At 38.6% G+C, this 21,857-nt stretch overlaps 1 protein-coding gene across 4 annotated transcripts in view; it reads left to right on the forward strand.

Annotated features, from left to right (window-relative positions):
* LOC126281225 (dmX-like protein 2) overlaps positions 1–21,857 on the forward strand; it is a 313,079-nt gene that overhangs the window by 276,887 nt on the left and 14,335 nt on the right. For all 4 annotated transcript variants that reach the window (XM_049979978.1, XM_049979982.1, XM_049979980.1 and 1 more), the window contains 3 exons: positions 551–611; positions 7,235–7,443; positions 13,190–13,334. In XM_049979978.1, coding sequence (XP_049835935.1) covers positions 551–611; positions 7,235–7,443; positions 13,190–13,334 — 415 coding nt within the window. The remainder of the gene's footprint in view (positions 1–550; positions 612–7,234; positions 7,444–13,189; positions 13,335–21,857) is intronic.

The following is a 21,857-nucleotide window of genomic DNA, read 5'->3' on the forward strand; positions in this document are numbered from 1 at the left end:
TTCTCCTTGTGACTTTCTAATTCACAAGTTACTTTTTAGTAAGAGTATTGAGAGAAATGGGATATTGTTTTCAGCCACTGTCAAGAGTTAAATAACATCTGGATCTTGGAGGCTAAGTGTCATCTTTGTAGCCTCTTACCTTCTGTTATAAAATTATGAGCAGTGCGTAGTTAATTCAAAGTATTTAGCTTCTTGGCAGTATATTGCTGTATTGGCAAATGGTTACAGATGTAATTCCCAAAGTGCGTGTTGTCACTCCTCTCAACAAGATTATTTTTATTTCATTTGTCAAGTTGGCTGAATTTTCTTCTAAACCTTTTGTCATATTTAGAATTCCAAGTATTTTGAGAACCCGAGGAATGATATCTGGTCTAGTCTCTGATTGCTTCTGGGAGCTTGAAACTTCAGTGTGTTATGTAATTTATATGCCTAATTCGTATACTGTTTTATGCAAAGTGCAGTATGTAGCTTTGTTTTTACAGAATATTGTAATTATTGTTATTTATGCTGTTGTTTGTTTGGACTTCACTAATTGAATGTTCTTCTCCAGATAATGAAGCACAAAGTGGAAGGGGTGAGAAGACTGTGCTCTCACCCAATGCTTGGGATGTGTAAGTACAATTTTTGTAGTTGTAATTGGGTGAGATGAAAAAATATTCAGTTCCAATCTAATCCTGCACTATTTTAAGATCTTTTGGTTCAATAAATTTACTAAACTTTCATATGCTGCTGTTACTTAAAAACAAGTATACTGTTCTTGTTGTTTCCCAAAAATCAAGTAAATAGTAAGAGTATAATAGCATCTTGCGTTGAATTTGTTGCCATAGGCAGAGAGAAAATATTAATAACCTTGAATAGATATTTTGATGAAACAATTTGTCATATAGGCCTGCAGGTTAGTTGCAGCTGCAGATAAGGAATTTGGAGAAAGTTGATAGAATTTCTTTTCTCCACACAGACATCTGAACTATATCATTTCTCCTTTGAATGGAAGGTAAAAAATTAATTCATGGAGCAACCCACATAGTACCCTCGTTGGGGGCCATCCAGAGGAAACCTTCCTAGCCTACCAAAACCCCAAACCCCTTATCTGGATCAGGTTCATTGATTATATCTTCATGATCTGGGCTCAGAGCCAGGACATCCTATCCTCATTCGTCCACAATCTCGTCACCTTCTCTCTCATTCGCTTTATTCGGTCCTTCTCAGCCCGGCATGCCACCTCCCTGCATGTTGGCCTCCTCCCCCCTCAAGGCTCTGTTGACACATCTGTCCATATTAAACCCACCAACCACAGTACCTCCATTGCTAATCCTTCCACACCCAAAAATCCCTCCCATAAAAACTAGGCACCCAGGGACAGCACATCTCCAGTAATGGCAGCTTCGCTGCCCAGTATGCTAAACATCACACAAAAGCTTTCATAAACAGACACTATCCCCCAGACCCTAGTCCACAAACACATGTCCGACACCATATCCCCCCCCTCTCCAAATCTCCCCCCCCCCCCCAAGAACCAGCTGCAAAGGAGTGCCTCCTTATCACCCAATTGCATCATCTGATGGACTTCTTATTGCAGCCCTGCCACATGTTTATCCTACCCCATCAGAGGTCAGACCACCTGTGAAAGTAACCATGTCAAATATCAGTTCTGCTGAAATCATTGCTCAGCTTGTGTATCGGTATGGCTACCAACCAGCTATCCACCAGAATGAATGGCCACCACCAAACTGTGGCCAAGTGCAAAATGGACCACCGCCGTGTTGCACAACATTCTGCTGAACACAACATGCTTGATCTTAATGGCTGCTTTACAGGCTGGGCCATGTGGGATCCTCACCTGCAACACTAGATTTTCTGAACTGTGCAAATAGCAGTTGAGTTATCCTTGCAACACATTTGCTGCCCCCAAAACCATCCCAGCTTCAAGCTACGACAACTATTGTTCTCGCACTCCACATAACGGTTTCTGCCCGCTATCCTATCACCTCCTCTGCCAAAGCACTCATCTATCTCTTCCCCTTTTCCAGTCCCTTTTTTGCCCTTCCCTCCTTCCCTAATAGCCTCCAGATGCTGAACAAGGTAACTTTGTCTATCACGTCTAGTCCCTGCATGCTCCGCCAGGCAGCACTCTTTCATCTTCCCCCACGCATATCTTACTATTCCTTTCCAACTCCACTACAGATTGTTGCTCCCACTCAAAGTGTTTCAGTTTCAGTCTGGCCTGAACAGCCAGAGACAGTCATGTGCATGAGGTTTTCTTGCTTGTGTGAATGTGTATGTGGTTATTTACCTCCTCCCTTGATGAAAGCTTTGGTCAAAAGCTGAATATGCAGTCTTTTCATTGTGCCTGTCTGTAACTCAACATGTCACTTCTAGTTTCACTACCACAAATATCTTGATATAAGCTCACTGTGGATGTTCAGAATATTCCATTACTGACAACATATGGTCCATTTTAAATAACTATCAGAGTTTACATTCACAAACAAGGATGTTAGGTACAGTGAGCTCAGAAAGTCCATTACACATTGTACACCATAGCACACTCATATGTAATGCAACTGAGCATTTGCAGTACTCTCAGATGAAATGATTGCTTAAAGAAGTATTTCTAGAGATACAGTGAGACGTGAAAGCATATAAATAGTTACAGGTCTGTAATTTATCCAGTGTCACAACATTTCAACGCAAATATTTTTGTTGCTGTTAGCACAATATTTTCTCTAGTTCTTCAGTCCCAATTCAGATAATTTCAGTATTTTAATTTAAACTCAATGTATTTTCAGGGGTTAAATCCTATCATTGTTTTCTTAGTGGTTCATAAAATGGAACTAATTTTGATTAAAGTTGTAAAGTATTCTATCATGATATTTTCATTCACAAATAAGATGAATGAGGGAAAATATCTAATACATTGGTGCTAATCTCTAGTGCATGAAAATCTGTATTTCTGCACCTTATGTCTGCCAATAATTGTTTTACCCTTGCGTAACAGACACACATATTTACATGGAGTAGTCATGGGAACAAGAATAAGTCCCATTTATTCTTTGATTTATTTAGAGATATAGTTTTCCTGGATTCTGGTTCCAGTACATAATTTCAATTAAATATTATGTTCTGAGCCTGGAGGAAAAGAAAACTCAGTCCATATACTGGAACAAGAAGTTCCAACAAGCATAAACATCCCTTGAATAAGATACATATTGCCTGTGAAGAAACAATACTGAGGTAGAAGCAAAACACAAATTTTACAGGAGAGAGAAAAAACTGTCTAGAATTACTGATACATTTCATAGGGGTGTTAAATTTGCAATCTAGCACAACAACAAAATTAGATCATATCAAAAAGTGAAACTCTTTAGAAAGTTCACTTATGACAGATAGGCTGTCTTGGTATGTACTGCAGGATATATTTACTTATGCAGTATTTCTTTGTCAGAGTCTTCTCTGTGACTTCACTTTTCCATTGCTTTTGGTGCTGAAAAGTTAGTAACAACACTGTTTTGAAACATTAATTTTTTTTATTGAAAGACTTCACAGAAACAACTTGAAATATGCACACTGTTCGCTTAATTCTGTTACTGTCTGTTCATCTCTTCAAGAAAAATGTTCCACATGCCATTCCAGCAGCAACAAAGAATTACACTGCCCTGTCACTTCAGAAACAGTAACCTCCAAGAAGATCATTGATAACATATGTTGACATAATACCAATGACAATCCTTAGGAAGAGCAGCTTTAAGTTGTTGCAAACAATCCCATTTGGCTTTCTTGATTTTCATTCTTTATTTATATAGTTTTGGGAAGCGAACTTTACCAAGAATTTTTCTCGGGCATCTCAGTATTTCTTCATTGAAAGTGCCCATGTAGTAAATAATACTATTTGAAGAGTACTGTGTTGCCCTCAGGTCTGTAACTATAGGTTCATTTTTTTACAGCTCTTCCTGGCCTAATTGAGTCACACAGCCACAAACTTTTCTCTGCATAGTTTGTGAAAAAGGAGTAATCTAGGCAAAGGACTTCATAAAGTGCTGGCTTTTTTCTTGCCTCTAGATATTGAAGCATATTGGCTAGGAAGATTAACTCTTGTCCTGTGAGCTTGCACTTGATAGAACTGTGAAATGGTCACAGTGCGTCTGAGTATGACTTTTCTCCAAAACTTTTTGTGTAATCAATACTCCAGTATCAGTTGCTAATCTTAAAAGAACCTTTGATAATATCATGTTTCATTTCTGATACGTGCATCCATCATAATCTAAAGTGACTTGGATGGGATTTTCCTTAATCATTTTGGACTGGGTTTCCACTATACACAAGGCAAAACTTGATGCATCCATTTCACCTTGCATTTCATTGAACCAGCATCATAGTGCACCATATCTCTCTAAACTGTACAATGTAATGCTATGAACAATCAATTTTGTTTTATAGTAATCTGCATGCACTTCCATGTAAAAATGAAACTACTTGCATGGCCTGTAAGTCCATGGCGTACATTGAGCAGAGCTTCCGCTGGACATCCTTTTTTATTTGCAGCCTTGCCTGTGCTGCTTCCACATGTCTTCACTAGCATTTCTGAGCCTATAACTTCAACAAAAGTCATATTAGTCTTTCTTGGGGGAAAATAAGCTAAGATTACCCTCTTTGAAATTCAAGCTAAGGTGACCCCCAATGTATTGATATAACCTTATTCGTATTACATTTTTCTTTGTAGGGTCCAAACAGCTGTGTTTGTACTGTATTGTAGACTCAAGGTACAGCTTAGAAGCAGATTTCATGCAGTAATGTGTTGGCAATTTCAGGAGGCAGTCTGGGAATTGTTTTATGAAAGTTAACTTGGCTATTCTTTACACTTGATTGATTAAGGAACATTCTAATTGTGAAATAGGGTTCGTCCTATGTTTTGAATTACCTAACTAATATCAGACAGTCCATTCTTCATTCCCAAGACTATTGAGAAATGTTTTTTCACATACTTTGTTTTCCCATCTCATTTCACAAAAGATTAATCGGGCATGCTGTCTCCTGGATTTGGCAGTAATCTGGATGTTTCATTGGAGTTATGTCCACAGGGGTGAGTGCGTAAATTTTCCTATAGTACCATGACATTGTTCCCCAGAATGTGTTAAATACTGTTTGCTTATTACTATCAGATAATTGATGACACTTCCTTTAAATGGACTTCTGACATGTTCTTGCCTCTCTTGGAGTATCATGAGCAACTTTGCCACTTCGCCTGTCTTATATTCAATATATGCGTATCTATGCATTTTCAGTATTGTAGTGGCGTTTTTCTTCCATTCTTCAGGGCAGGCTTTACACTTACTTCTCCTGTCACTGCTTGTCATATTCTGATAGTTATCTGAATTTTCTGGTAAATAACATGCACCGCTGTGTGTAGTATCACGCTGAAATAACTAATGCACAGAATGAGTGAAGAGTGGTGTTCTGATTTATATCACAATAAAGCGGGTGTGGTACTACTAAATTTCATAGTTTTAGTGGATTTTTGTTAATGCAAGATAAATAATTAGAGAATTTTCTTACTGCTGTCAATCACTTCAGGAAGAAAACTCCACTTTGGTATGCTAACTTCATCAGATAAACATTTCTTCCTCAGTAAAAGATTGTCTTGTAAAACTCTGTCCATTTTCATAAACCGAAGTTACAACCGAGGAACCATTTTCGAACATAGGGAGCAAACGACGACGATATACTGTGGCTACACATACACACATTGGCATTTATGTGGTGTTGTTTACCACATCCAAAACACACTGGTTACATGGTATTTCATTGTTTTGCAGTTACGTGGCATTTCCATCTATTTTTCACTCTTATCGTAAATGTGACACTGTTTTAGCTCATTTACTTTGTAAATAATTAAAAATTCAGCATTCTGGCCATAAGATCAGATGTGCAAAGTCAAGGATACAAACTGACTGAAAAAATACAAATTTGAAAGTAAGTCAGTCAGTCGGTATTGTTTCTTCAACGACAATATATTACCATTGTGAAGTTCAACAGTGCTTGATTATTAGAACTGACAAAAAGACCTTCACACAGACTAGGTGTACTAACTTCGAGGAACACAGAGTGGCCATCTTGTAAACAAAATCTGTATATATTATACTTTTCAGCTTCAGGTCACACAACTGGTATTATAATGGCTTTCAGCTTCTTATCAAGCCTCATGAAGAATTTAAGATCCAAATGATCACACTTGATAACCTGTTTGTCACATATAATCATCATCTTCAGATCGGAAAACAAAATAAAGCATTTTTAAACATGAAGGTGCTCATTAAATGTGATAGAAATTACTGTACCACCAAACTGCCCAACTTGGGAAAGAGAGGCTCAGTTTTTTGTCAAAATGTGAACACTTCTCAAGGAGTTACCCCAAATTCTTGACACTTCAGCATGCACCTTACAGCTCAGATTTGGCCTCCACATCATTTATCTCTCCCTCCAAAATCAAAACAAACCCATGGATTGGTCCACTTCAAAGTATCACAATTCACCCGTGTAGGATTGTGAAACGTTGCTTACAACTTTCCCCAAGGTATTGCTATTGAAACTTCAGTTTGTGGTTTCAGATAATGAATTGATGCATTTAACATGAAAGGGAATATGTTGAGCAGATCTGGAAGTAATTTAATAATTGTAGAAGTACAAGTTAGAACAATTTCAGCAACTGAACAGTCCCAAAATTTTATTTATTCTCATTGCCCATCTTTGAATTAACTGTAATATGAATAATGGTATCTGTGCCGACACTCCAGGGAAAGATGTATGAGGAACTTCAGCAGTGCATCAACAGTTGTTTAAATCTAATGACAAGTTCTTCATGTATATTTTACTGAGCCCCATATGTAGCATGTGGCATCTTTAATAAAGATAATGTTGTTTTATTGATTTGAGTTGAAACTGGTAATGCTTACTTTAATACAAAACACATTTTGAATTTTATTTTAAATAAAATTATGTGAATAGATTTATTATTATTATTTTAAAATCTTTTTAATGAGAAATAGCAATATTTCCTCAAATCTTTTAGTGAACCTTATAAATATAATTGGAAAAATAATATCTTTATTAAAGATGCCACTCTTGATAAAATTCAGAGTCACTGCCTTAAGCACCACACGAAAGAACATATTATTGCAGAGCTTTGCTATATTTCTGATATTTTATCTAGAGTTAATCTTTCTTTTTGTTGTTGTAGACCTCACAGGCTCTCAAGATGGATCAGTGCAGATGTGGGAATGGTGTCAGCAGCATTCTGTTGCCACTCCCAGACCATCTGGAACATTTGCAAAGGTGACTCGAGTGCGTTTCAGTGAACATGGAAACAAATTTGGGGTTGCTGATGGAGATGGAAATGTCAGCCTTTGGCAGGTTGGCTTGTCAAGCAATGGCAGCCGTCCTTTCTTTGTAAGTACTTTTTTCTTCAGTAAAATATTTATGTACCTATCTCTTGTCTTGCAGCAGATGATGATAGCTTGATTATTTTATTTTGGACATGACTTGTCACTAAAATACTTCTTTAGAATATGTAAGCACATCAAAATTTTATTTTTTTGTTGTACTCCAGTTCATATAATATGTTAAACATATAAAATTATAAGTGCAAAACATTGTAATGCAGAGGTCATAACTCAGGAAAACATCCTCAACTGTAATGGAATTCCAGTGAAACTGTAAAAGAATTGTGTTTGTCTGTTATCAAGTCATCGTTCTGTTTTGCTCACCATTAGTTCATCAAATGATATGTTCACTATCAATGCTGAGAGGAAATTTAACTAGAAGGAAAAAACAGTAGCACATGCATGAGGAAGTGACACAGTGCCAAAAAATAATTTTAAAATACTCAAGCTTATTGTTACTTCAAGAACTATTTTTAAGTTGATATGGCTTACGTGCATACCCTAAGACTGTGGGCAGCAGCGGTTTGATGCTTGAATTTAATATATGTATTTATTAAGTTTTCAAATCATACATTGTTACATGTTTTCGTATTACAGCTGTGATGAACCAAAGACACTGAAACACTCAGCCATAACTGTACAAAATACATGACTATCTCTGGTTTTTGTGTACTTTCAGCGCGTGCATGACTTCCACATGTAACATTTCATCACCAATGCCAGATATTCGATGGTCTTTCTACAAACATTTCTACAGAACTGACTTCGATGCTTTCATGACATCTTTGTATACCAAAGCATTTATGGGTCACCAAAAGGTACCCCCTCCAGTCAAGAACATTCAGATTCATTATCATAATATGGATCATAGCAAGGAGAGGCATTGTTCTCTTCTCCAGAATCTCAGAATCTACCCCCAAACCCATTTCATCTAGTCCTTTTCAACACTGGTATTTAATCATAGTTTTACTATACTTGAACATCTTTTGATGGTTTCTATCTAGGCTACAAGTTTTTTATGTACTATTTTAGAATGACAAGTGTAGTTGTTTCGCATGTAATTTATTCAAATACCAATCTCAACACTGTTGTAATGCTCCCATTGAGAAATTTGCTCATTCTTTTTGAGTTTTGTAGACATATCTGATGATTGTACAGATTGAAACTAGTTGTACAGTAAAACATTTCTGGTCATAAGCTGGTTTTATAGTCTACATTTTTCAATAGTATACATTAACCTCACCTGTTCCTTTTGTGACAGTAACACCTCTGTCAGCATCAAACACTCCAAAACCAACCACATCCTTCAACTATCTCTTATTGTACCTTAGAATGAAGGCAATTGTATCCAGAAATCTTTCCCTCATCCACTGAAGAAGAAACCTGTTGCTCATTCAGCCTACGTTGTATAATAGATTCTCTCTATGGCATCCATTGAGTCATTTCTGTGTGGTCAATCCCTGAGCACATCTCTCTCACATCCACCCACCGACTCTTGCTCATGTCCAACCACAGGCACTTCCTGTCCAGTCAAAATGTAAGGCCAATTGTGGAAGTAGCTTCATCATTTACCAGTCCTATAGTAGCTAATCTGCTACATTCTGTCTATTCACAAGAATGGCCACTGCCCATCTGTGGCTGACACCAAACTCAACAGCTAGTTGTATCAGTATTTCCCACCACAACACCAATTACTTCAACAGTTATTTCAGTGTAAAAGCTTAAGACCTTCACAACTGTTATCAGTTAAGTTAAAAGTTATTGCATTTTTTCCCAGAATATTCGTATTCAACATTTATGCTCACTTGCTGAGGCTATCATCTGGGAACTTGCTGCATGCTGCGGTGCACTTTCAGACTTTTGCAGATTTAAGGAGACTGTTTCCTGTGTTTATCACCATAAATTATCACAGTTGGCTTGCAATGACATTTCTGTGATTAAAATTGTTTGGACATTTAGCAAGCTCGACTGTCTCTCTTTAACATTTTGTTTGTGTTGATACAGTGTTTTTGATAAAATGCAAACATTAGTCGACTCTATAATGTGATCGCATATATTGCAGTGTTCATCTTCGTCTGACTTGCTTTAGGAACACATGTCATTAGTGCTCGTTTTGCCATTCTGTAACTGCGTGACCTACCTGTTGTATATTTATTTTTTATTGCATCTAATTTCTGCTGGAGTACATAAAATTTAGTGCAAGTGTAATAAAGCTTACATCGTGGACACAGTTCATGCAGCTAAATAATTGCTAAAAAGTATGAATGATGAGCTCCTAAAGCAAATGAGCTAGTCAGCTGTAGCTGAATTAAGTTAAACGTGTTGTCAAAATACAAACTTTACAAATGTTTGTGTTTTTGCAAAAACATTGTATCAATGCAAATGTAAAGTCGGAGAGGTAGTCGGGATTGTTAAACATTCAGACAGTTTCAGTCACCACAATAGATTTAGGCTGCTGGCAGTTCAGTTGCTGGCCATAAGTTTTGCAACGACGCCACGAGTGTGTGCAAATGCAAATGAAGTATCACTCACACCCTCCCCTCCAATCCCTTCTACACTAAATCACGGAAATGTCATTGCATAAAAGTCGTAAATGTTTCTGGTGATAAATATGGAAAATATTAAATTTGCCAGTGTTTCACAGTGCACCACAGTGCGCAGTCGGTCTGTGAATTTCATTTTGCTACTGACTCAGAGACTCATGTCTCCCCCTTTCCTGCCTCCCAGTACCTTCACTGAAGAGCCAAAGAAACAGGTATACCTGCCTAATATTGTGTTGGGCCGTAATGTGACTTGGCGTGGACTTGACTAGTCTCTGAAGTAGTTCTGGAGGGATTTGACACCATGAATCCTGCAGGGCTATCCACAAATCTGTAAGAGTACGTGGGGATGGAGATCTCTACTGAATAGCACATTGCAAGGCATCCCAGATATGCTCAGTAATGTTCATGTCTGGGAAGTTTGGTGGCCAGCGGAAGTGTTTAAACTCGGAAGAGTGTTCCTGGAGCCACTCTGTAGCAATTCTGCATGTGTGGGGTGCCGCATAGTTCTGCCAAAATTGCTCAAATCTGTCGGAATCCACAAAGGACATGAATGGGCGGCAGTGACCAGGCAGGATGCTTACATATGTGTCACTTCTTAAGAGTCCTATCTACACGTATCAGGAGTCCCATATCACACCAATTGCACACACTCCATACCATTACAGAGCCTCCACCAGCTTCAACAGTACCCTGCTGACATGCAGGGTCCATGAATTCATGAGATTGTCTCCATTCCCGTACACATCCATCGGCTCGATACAATTTGAAATGAGACTTGTCCGACCAGGCAACATGTGTTCAGTCACAAACAGTCTAATGACAGAGTTAACAGGCCTGAGCAAGGCGTAAAGCTTTGTGCCGTGCAGTCATCAAGGGTACATGAATGGGCTATCAGTTCCGAAAGTCCATATCGATGATGCTTCATTGAAAAGTTCGCATGCTGACACTTGTTAATGTCCCAGCATTGAAATCTGCATCAATTTGTGGAACGGTTGAACTTCTGTCATGTTGAACAATTCTCTTCAGTCGCCGTTAGTCCTGTCCTTGCAGGATCTTGTTCCAGCCATAGCGATGTAGGAGATTTGATGTTTTGCCGAATTCCTGATATTCACTGCACACTCAAGAAATGGTCGTATGGGAAAATCCCCATTTCATCAGTATGTCCACAGCTGTGGTCTAGTGGCTAGCGTTGCTCTCTGTGGATCAAGGGGTCCTGGGTTCCATTCCCGACCAGGTTGGGGATTTTCTCTGCCCGGTGACTGGGTGTCTGTGTTGTCATCATCATTTCATCATCATCAGTGGCGAGATTGGACTGCGTAAAAATTGGACTATGTAAAAATTGGGACTTTGTACAGGTGCTGATGACTGCGCAGTTGAGCGCCCCACAAACCAAACATCATCCTCACTGCCTCAGACATGCTGTGTCCCATCTCTCGTGTGCCGACTGTAACACCACATTCAAACTCACTTAAATCTTGCCATTGTAGCAGCAGTAACTGATGTAACAGTTATTCCAGAGACTTGTTGTATGTATAGGCATTGCCGATCGTAGCACCATATTGTGCCTGTTTACATGTATCTGTATTTGAATACACATGCCTATATCAGTTTCTGTGGTTCTTCAGTGTATATGCCCCATCCTTTCCTTACACAGTTTGTCCAATCCCAATAGCACATAACAAGTTGGTCAAGACACTGAACACACATTTGACATGAAAGGGTTCAAATTCCCACACAAGACTTCCACAGTTTGATTATTCGTGATTTCCACAAATCTATTAAGATCAGTTTAGTTTATTATCCAAATTAAATATACATTACAAGGTGTTTCAAAATGAATATACAGGTTTTACCGCTTTGTAGCATTTATTATATTCAACTTACAACAATAAATAGTACATCAAATGAAATAGCAACTCAGACAGTTTTGTTTGTATATCTTTGCACAAAGGGAAGAGTTATTTCACATGGAATAACCAAGAGTAACTGAAGAACGTGTTGAACAAGTGAGTGTCTTTCATGTGGAGACCCAAAAAAAAAACCTTCGGAAGGCTAGTCGTGAATTAGCAATTCTAGTGAGTCTGTGTGGAAACTTTCAATGGGACGCTTAAACTACGTCCTTATAGTTTTCAGTTCTTACAAGTTCTAAAGCCTACAGACTATAATTTAAGTGTCAAGTTCGCAATTGAAATCTTGCTGCATGGCGATGAAGATCTTCTGGATCGTGTCGTCTTCAGTGATGAATCAACACTTCTCCTAAGTGGATTTGTGGAAATATACACGATGTGAGCAACTGGGTGTCACCCCCATTATTGTAGGATCTGTGTTCTACCTGACCACACACAAGATTCACAAATCTGCACTCGTGCACCTCTGAGATTCACTCAGGAATCTATTATTGAGCTGACTGAATGTTCTCCAAACATGTTGTATGTGAAGATTCTTAAGACACTCTTAAAATATTTTGATAATTATTATCACCACAAAATGGATAGGAGCTACCAACATCCTTTCATTTTCACAAATATGTTTGTCAGATCATGGGATGATGCCACTAGAAGTTCAAATTGTGCCCAGTTTCTGTTCCATAGACATATCCTGTGCTGCTATCAGTTATACATTACGCACCTATGTAACTAGCTGTAGTGCTCTCTCGCTGATGGACAGAATTTGTATAGCTCAAAAATGTGAAAATATAATTATGAATCCATGTGCATATAAACAATGAATGTATTCTCTGTGATGTAACAAGTGGGAAGTAACTGTTTGTCCCACCAAGTGCATTAATTAGATATAATTTTACATGAAAAATGTTTGACTGGACTATACTTCTTAACTCTCTTGTGTTGCTTACCTTGTTGTACCATTACAACTTACCATTTTTTTTACGTGCCTCTTCCAGTCCTTCTCTTTACACACACACACACACACACACACACACACACACACACACACACACACACACACACACACCTGCCTGACCCTCTTGCACAATTAATTTTTACATTTCATTCGTTCTCTGTAGAGCAGATATTTTCAAGATTCGACCATCCCCCACCCCCCACCCCCACCCCCTCCGCATCCCCATGCTATTTTCTGCATTTATACCAAGTTCAAATTTCTGTTTTCAATTATTAATCTGTGACAGAAATTATTTTGTCAGACAGATGAAGATGAAGTAGTAGAAAAATCATTATTTTCTTGTTACAGACGTACCAGTGCCACAATAAAATAACAAGTGATTTTGTATTCCTTGGGTCATGTAGCATGCTGGCTACAGCTGGCCACAGCTCAGAAAGTAAAAGCGTTGCATTGTGGGATTCATTACTACCTCAGAAGAAGGCGTTGATAACAGGTATGTTTCTTCCTTTGCGTTGTTTATTGAGTGCCATTTCATCTGAAAAACCTGCCAAATCCTTCTCAATAATATTACATTTCTGAACGTTTGTGCATTGTATAATAAACACAATAACTGACTCTGAGCTCTCTGAGCCAATCATCATAAAAATAGGTTTAAGACAAGAAAATTGCTTGGCACCCCTGCTGTTCAACTGTGCTTTAGAATACATAATGAGGGAATGGTATAAGACTAACCCAAAGAACATTCAAATTGGAAGACCCAAAGACAACATAAGTTTAAATTGTCTAGGATTTGCTGATGACCTTGCTCTCTTGTCCAACAGTATTCAGGAAACCAAACAACAAGTTATCTCACTACAGGAAAGAGCACAGAAAATTGTTCTTGGAATATCCTTTGAAAAAACAGTCATCATGTTAACTGACCCACTACTCATAAACAAAATTGCCATAGGAAACCAAGAAATCAGAATTGTAGATAAATTTAAATATCTGGGAGAAATCATAAAATATAACCTCAATGAAAAGCCAACATGGCATAACAGAATAAACAAATTGACTAGAGCACAATGGATAGGGGCAAGAATAAGCAACTTTCACTCGGTTAATACTCGGCAGAAATCAAACCTGCATTTGGATCGGACTTCCTTAACTCTAGTGTAAAAAGGTGTGCAGTACACTGCTGCATCCATTTTCAATAAGCTGTCACTCAAATTCAAAAATCTTAGCAGTAATGCACGCACTTTCAAATCAAAACTGAAGAGTTTCCTCATGGGTCACTCCTTCTATTCTGTCGAGGAGTTCCTTGAAAAATTAAGATGATTCTTATTGTATTGCTGATAGCGTTCACTTAAACTTATGGACTGACTTTTTTTCAGGTTCATGAACATTTATTTTTATCTGTTATTACTTTTCTATTGTAATTTCATGTACTGACACATTCCATGACCTTGGAGAGTTGCTCCTCAATTTGGTCCTACGGAACTTGACGTGTAAATAAATAAATAAACAGTGTATCACCAAGAACGCCTACAACAAGAAGAGCCTGTCAATAGAAACAAAATTAAAACACTACAAATCAGTCACTCAATCATAAATAACATAAGCAAGTGAAATCATCTTCAAAACAACTGACACTGCACAAATAGACAAAATACTCAAAATAAAGACAAGAATCATCAGAACGTGCATCAACAAATCTTACCAGAAATATGGACACTGGAGAGTAGCTACAAATGAAACAGTCTACAAGGAAATGGAACCAGTAATGAGTACAATCAGGAAGAAATGCATTTCATTTTTTGGACATCTAATCAGAACACCAGAGAACAGGATCATCAGGAGAATAATAAAAAATTGTGGAATAGTATGTGCAACATTAAGTAGATCAGAGAAATCAAGGAAGATATGAATGAGCTATAGATTATATTGGAAGACCTAAGACACAACACTGACAAAATCAGGAAACTCACAGACAAACAAACCAGACTGCAAACGAGAATCAACAGACAATAGAAAGGGTGATTTCCGATGAAGAAAGAAGGATGAGATCCAAGAGAATGAAGAAGTACTGGGTTGACAGGAAACTTAAAAATTCTTTGTGTAAAGTTGGCTAGAGTGGTCCAATGAAGGCTATAAAATGTAAATAATAGTAATAATAATAAACACAATAACCTGCACAGTAACTTCTCTATATTTATGATTTTTATTTATATATTAAACCATTCAGAATTTAAATGGAATTTAAGTCATTATTTTGTGTACATACACCCATCCATACATACAAGAGTACATATATACATCATGAAAAGGATGTTCAGGATGGAATAATGGCAATATTATGAAATAGATTGGATGCTACTTACCATATAGAGATAATGTTGGGGCGCAGACATGCACATCAGAAATACTGCTATATGTTCAAGTATTTGGCCAAAAGACCTTCTTCTAAAGTAGAAAACACACTCTTATTCATGCAGATGAAACTCGCACACACATGACCACTGTCTCTTTCGACTGAGGTCTGTCCTCAGTGGCCAGAGACACCAACATATCGTCTATGTCAGACTCATCCCAGAATTGCGCCTAGCCGGTGCACCCGCACCCCGCGGGCACCAGGCAGTGTAGTTCAGCGCCCCGTCTGCAACCGTGTGTCACTAGTGTCGGCGTAGGAGCGAGAGAGACAGCTGAGGAGCGAGTGAGACCGCACAGCACTGCTCTGTGCTGGACTGTCCCGCAGTCAGATCCAACCTAAACAAAATAGCAGAGGAAGCACAGCTCTGTAAAAGAGGCTGATGAGCAGTAAAACAAGCAAACCATTTACCGTTTAAGTAACAACTAGTGTTTATGTGGCAGGATTACTACTCAAAGCGTTAGATAACAATATCCAAAACAAGAATTGAAGAACATCCACAGCTTCAGTCTATTAGTACTGCACATGCACACTCGCCATATGTACAATAGGTGTCTTCTAAAAAATATATCAGTTTCTTAAATTAACTAGAGTCATAAATATTCTATTTTAGAAATAATTTTATCTAAGGGATATAGAGTCTCCTTCTTACTGTTAGCAGTTACAAGTAAACAATATTTGTTACACTTCGGGCTACATCTCTTTGTATGCCGTTTCAGAGTTTAGAAATCGGATCCTTAGTTTGCTTTTTTGTACATGATAATTTTAATCGAGCAAGTTTGAAAACTTATTAAAAAATAGAATTAAGGTTATAAAGCTCTTTAATTCTTAAAGTCAACATTGTTAAAGAAGACAATTAACAATTAACACTTTTTTCTTTTTCAAGGGAACAGTTTTGTCAATGTTTGGTACAATATTCCCTGAGACTGATAACCTCAAAGAATTAGAAAATTTGTATCACCAAGTAATGAACGGTTCTTAGATTTAGCAAGCTTTAAAAGAGATATACATGGAACCAAACATTGAGAGAATTTAGGCCGCGTGCTTGTGCAAAAGAGGATATTTCTCTTGTGGAAGACAGCTGTAAAAGTCATCCAAAGTTTTACACATGATAAAGCGGTCCTTCAGGCGGATATCGCACTGCAGGTCAATCAGCTCTAGTTGAAGCACTTGTGAGACGTCCTATGCCGAAGGGAAAACGGGCGAAAAAATATATCCAAGGCCGACTGAAGCTCACTTATCTCCAAAATCCTGTTTTCAAACCTTTCTTGTAATTCACAAATGATTGCAACATAATCTGAAAAATCCACATCTTCTTTAACACTGTCTAGTGCAGGAAAGTGTCCACAATTCTTCTCGCGCAATTGTTTTTCCCACAATTTTTTTTTTTTTTTTTTTTTTTTTTTTTTTTTTTTTTAATCTTGAATCATCTGCACTAAATCAACGACATAGTGATTTTCTTGTTGGAGTGAAATGTTCAAAGTATTTAAATGACCAGTAAGGTCACTCAGAAAAGCCAAATTCGCCACCCACTTAGGATCACAAAATAATTCTTATGGATGTCCTTTCATTTCCAAAAAGGTGTTTATTTCGCCCCTCAAGGAGAAAAACCGATGAAGCACCTTTCCTCTGCTCAGCCATCTACTTCGGAGTGGTAGGGGATGTACGGGTATTCCGCTTCAATATCAGCCAGAAATTTTTTAAATTGGCTATATGTGAGTCCATGTGAGCAAAGGTAATTAACCGTTCAAAGAACTGTGTCCATAACATTTTTTATGTTGACAATCTTCGCACAAAGTTCCTCCTGATGTATCAGACAATGGACTGTCGCGAATAAGGAACAGCCAACTTCACCCAATTTTGACCTCACGTTAGTCAGAAATCCAGTGCGTATCTCTCATAGCACAGGGGCTCCATCCCTTGTTAAACTGGTCAGGCGTTCCCAATTTAAACCCATTGACTCAAACACGTTTTCCACGGCTAGAAAAATATTCAAATTTTGTGGTTGTGTCTTTAAATGGTATAAGATCGAGAAATTCTTTGGTGACGTGCAGATTGCCGTTGACACCTCGAATGAATATGATGAGCTGATATATGTCCGCAGAGTCGTCTAGAGCGATAGAAAGTGAAATGAAGTTTGCCACTCTCTCCATTAATTGCTGCTCCATATCTGAGACCATATCTTCGACTCTGTGAGCAACAGTTTGAGGCAAAAGAGCAATTTTTTCACATTTTTCCATGAGGTCTGGTGGACAAATACAAGCCGCTGAGTTGCCCAGACAATCCTTGATGAGATTCCCAGCAGCAAAGGGTGTTCCTGCTTTCCCAATTCTCAGCGATCATTTGTAACTTGCTCACAAACTTTGCCCACCTGTTTCCTGCTCGTACCACGCCAAAAAAGAATATACAATTAATTTTGTACACTTTTATCACTTTAACAATTAATTGTTTCTTTCATTGATACTCAAATAAAAAGCTAACAAAAAAGATTGGTTTTAGATGCGTTTTCCCCCAGTTCTGCTGAAAAGGACAGCAATATGTGGTCGCAAAATAAATTTTTATCTATTGCAATATTTGTGTACAGCGGCATGGCGAGGCTCGGCGGGCGGTCAGCACAGCCAGCTTAGCGACACGTGTCGGCCACTGCGACAACATTCGAATTCCCCCGGGGTGCTAGCACCCCAGGGGCAATGCGTCACTCTGCAAATTAAAATGTAGTCTTACATTTGCAGATTAAACTAGGTCTTTTTTTGCATTGTGTAAGAGATTAATATAGGGGTCATCTTATATTACACTTGGACAGTTGAGGTCCTGCATGGATTTAATTTGAATTTGGAAGGTTTGGAGGAGGAGCAGTGACCACTAGTACAAACATCTAGAGGGGAAGTAATGAACAGGCAGCAAATTTCATCATGCTGCCATCAATATGAATGTATACCATTTAGGTCTCACATTACACCGTGTACCTTGGCTTTTAATGAATCTACTATGTTTCAATTGCAGTTCACCTGAATCCATTTGTAGTTAAATTTACTTTAAACCTGGACAAATACTTAACACTAGTGCATATTTCAACAGGAGACAAATTAATTCTAACTAAAATAAGTTTTCAGACAACATATGAAAGGTGGTGCAACAAATGAGACGTGAGCTTCAATCACGTCGCCAAAGCTCTACTGCACCGGTTGGATACAGCATTAATCCAAAGCACATATCAAAAAAAATTTTGCCTCACCCCGGTTCCCAGAACTCCTGAAGATAGATGTTGACTGTGGATATTGTATCACTGACACAGTTCTTTGACTGTTCATAGACGTCACGAAACCCACCCAACAATATAAACAACTATGCATGAGCAGCTCCTATTAGGCAGAGGAGGTTCGACAGCCGATCAGTTCCAGTCATTCCACCAAGGAGGTACACAGCTCATGTTGTCTGTAGTTCAACCATGGCTAGACTGTCAGTACCATGATTCGATCACATCCACATTGTTACTTTGTGCCAGGAAGGCCTCTCTACAAGGGAAGTGTGCAGGCATCTCGGAATGAACCAAAGCGATGTTGTTCGGACATGGAGGAAATACAGGGAGACAGGAACTGTTGATGACATGCCTCGCTCAGGCCACCAAATGCTACTACTGCAGTGGATGACCATTACCTACAGATTATGGCTCGGAGGAGCCCTGACAGCAATGCCACCATGTTGAATAATGCTTTTCGTGCAGCCACAGGACATTGTGTTATGACTCAAACTGTGCACAATAGGCTGCATGATGCGCAACTTCACTCCCCACATCTATGGCGAGGTCCATCTTTTCAACCACAACACCATGCAGAGCATCATGTTCTCTTTACCAACGAGTGTCATATATGCCTTCAACAAGACAATCATCGGAGACGTGTTTGGAGGCAACCCAGTCAGGCTGAATGTCTTAGACACACTGTCCAGTGAGTGCAGCAAGGTGGAGGTTCCCTGCTGTTTTGGGTGGCATTGTGTGGGGCCACTTTTTTCGCTTTGTGATAGATAGCGCTGTAATAGTCACAAAGGTATAAGTACGTAGTATCACGTAACATTCCACCTGTGCGGATGGTATTTGCTTCGTGATACATTACCTGTGTTAAAATGGACCATTTACCAATTGTGGGAAAGGTCGATATCGTGTTGATGTATGGCTATTGTGATCAAAATGCCCAACGGGCATGTGCTATGTATGCTGCTCGGTATCCTGGACATCATCCAAGTGTTCGAACCATTCGCTGGATAGTTACATTATTTAAGGAAACAGGAAGTGTTCAGCCACATGTGAAACGTCAGCCACAACCTGCAACAAATAATGATGCCCAAGTAGGTGTTTTAGCTGCTGTCGCAGCTAATCCACACATCAGTAGCAGACAAATTGCGCGAGAATCAGGAATCTCAAAAACATTGAGAATGCTACATCAACATCGATTGCACCCATACCATATTTCTATGCACCAGGAATTGCATGGCGATGACTTTGACCATTGTGTATAGTTCTACCACTGGACATGAGAGAAATTACGGGACAATGACAGATTATTTTGTACACGTTCTATTTAGCAACGAAGTGTCATTTACCAACAGCGGTAATTTAAACCGGCACAATATGCTCTATTGGGCAACGGAAAACCCATGATGGCTGCGACAATTGGAACGTCAGCGACCTTGGCGGGCTATTGTATGGTGCGGCATTACGGTAGGAAGGATAATTGGCCTTCATTTTATCGATGGCAATCTAAATGGTGCAATGTATGCTGATTTCCTACATAATGTTTTACCAATGTTACTACAAGATGTTTCATTGCATGACAGAATGTCAATGTATGTCCAACATGATGGATGTCCAGCACATAGCTCGCATGCGGTTGAAGCAGTATTGAATAGCATATATCATGACAGGTGGATTGGTCGTCAAAGCACCATACCATGTTCACCTGATCTGACGTTCCCTGATTTCCTTCTGTGGGGAAAGTTGAAGGATATTTGCTATCGTGATCCACCGATAACGCCTGACATCATGCGTCAGTGCATTGTCAGTGAATGTGCAAACATTATGGAAGGCGAACTACTCGCTGTTGAGAGGAATGTCGTTACACATATTGCCAAATGCATTAAGGTTGACGGACATGAATTTGAGCATTTATTGCATTAATGTGGTATTTACAGGTAATCACGCTGTAATAGCATGTGTTCTCTAAGTTCACAAAGGTACATGTATCACATTGGAACCACCGAAATAAAATGTTCAAACGTACCTATGTTCTGTATTTTAATTTAAAAAACCTACCTGATACCAACAGTTTGTCTAAAATTGTGAGCCATATGTTTGTGACTATTACAGTGCCATCTATCACAAAGCGAAAAATTGGTCCAACTAAAACATTCATATTTCTTTACGTACTACACGAATATGTAATAAAAAATGGGGGTTCCTATTTTAAAAAATGCAGTTGATATCCGTTTGACCTATGGCAGTGCCATCTAGCGGGCCAACCATAGTGCCATCTTGTTTCCCCCTTCCAGCTAGACAAGTTTTGTTCTTTGCAGTTTTTTCATTTGATGCTTATTTCGTGAGATATTTGGCCCGGTCATGATCAATGGACCACCCTGTACAAATATGGTTTTTCAGGAGGAATAGTAAACATTTTAAGTGATGGTAATATAGACTTAATTCAAATAAAACATTACACATTACATTTGTCCAATTTGTAAACTGTTACAAAAATACAGTTGTTACAGCGTAAACCAAACAAATACTTGCAGAAAGTATTAATCAATATTCATAATCCCAATGATCAATTCATCTCTTAAACTTGCTTTTTCTTTGTAGATTTCACATATCAATCATCTCCAAAGACAAAAATCTAAAGTGGTAAGACCAGAGTACCTTATTGGCTAAAAATACTTAGCCATTTCTGCCAGTCCACCTTCCAGGGATAGTCAGTCTTAGATAATGTGACAAATTGCAAAAAATCATGGGGATATCTCGACCATGCTTCCACATCCACGGCCAAGACGAATATTCACGGCTCCAAGGTCATGCTCTGCATTTGGTGGGACCAGCTCGGCATCATGTACTATGAGGTGTTAAAACCAAGTGAAACAATCACAGGTGCTCGTTATTGAGCACAATTAATGTGTTCGAGCAGAGCATTAAAAAACAAATGGCCGCAATACCATGAGAGGCATGAAAAAGTGATTTTGCAGCACGACAAAGCTTGACCCCAAATTGCAAAAGAGGTCAGAACATACTTGGAAATGTTAAAATTGGAAGCCCTACCCTCATTTGCCGTATCCTCCAGACATTACTCCATTCTGACTATTACTTGTTTAGATCAGTGGAGCAAGGCTTGGCTGACCAACACTGCTGATCTCACGAAGAAGTCACAAATTGGATTGCTTCAAAAGATGAACAATTTTTTCGATGCGGGATTCATACACTGCTCAAAAGATGCGAGAAAGTAGCGGCCAGTGATGGAAAATGCTTTAAATGATACGTGTGTAACCAACTTGTTTCATTAAAGTCTCAAATGTTGGGGAAAAAAGAACGGAAGCAAAGTTGTACACCTTGTAGAAAAATAAAAAAAG

This window comes from Schistocerca gregaria, chromosome 7 (genome assembly GCF_023897955.1).
Source record: "Schistocerca gregaria isolate iqSchGreg1 chromosome 7, iqSchGreg1.2, whole genome shotgun sequence".
Lineage (NCBI taxonomy): Eukaryota > Metazoa > Arthropoda > Insecta > Orthoptera > Acrididae > Schistocerca > Schistocerca gregaria.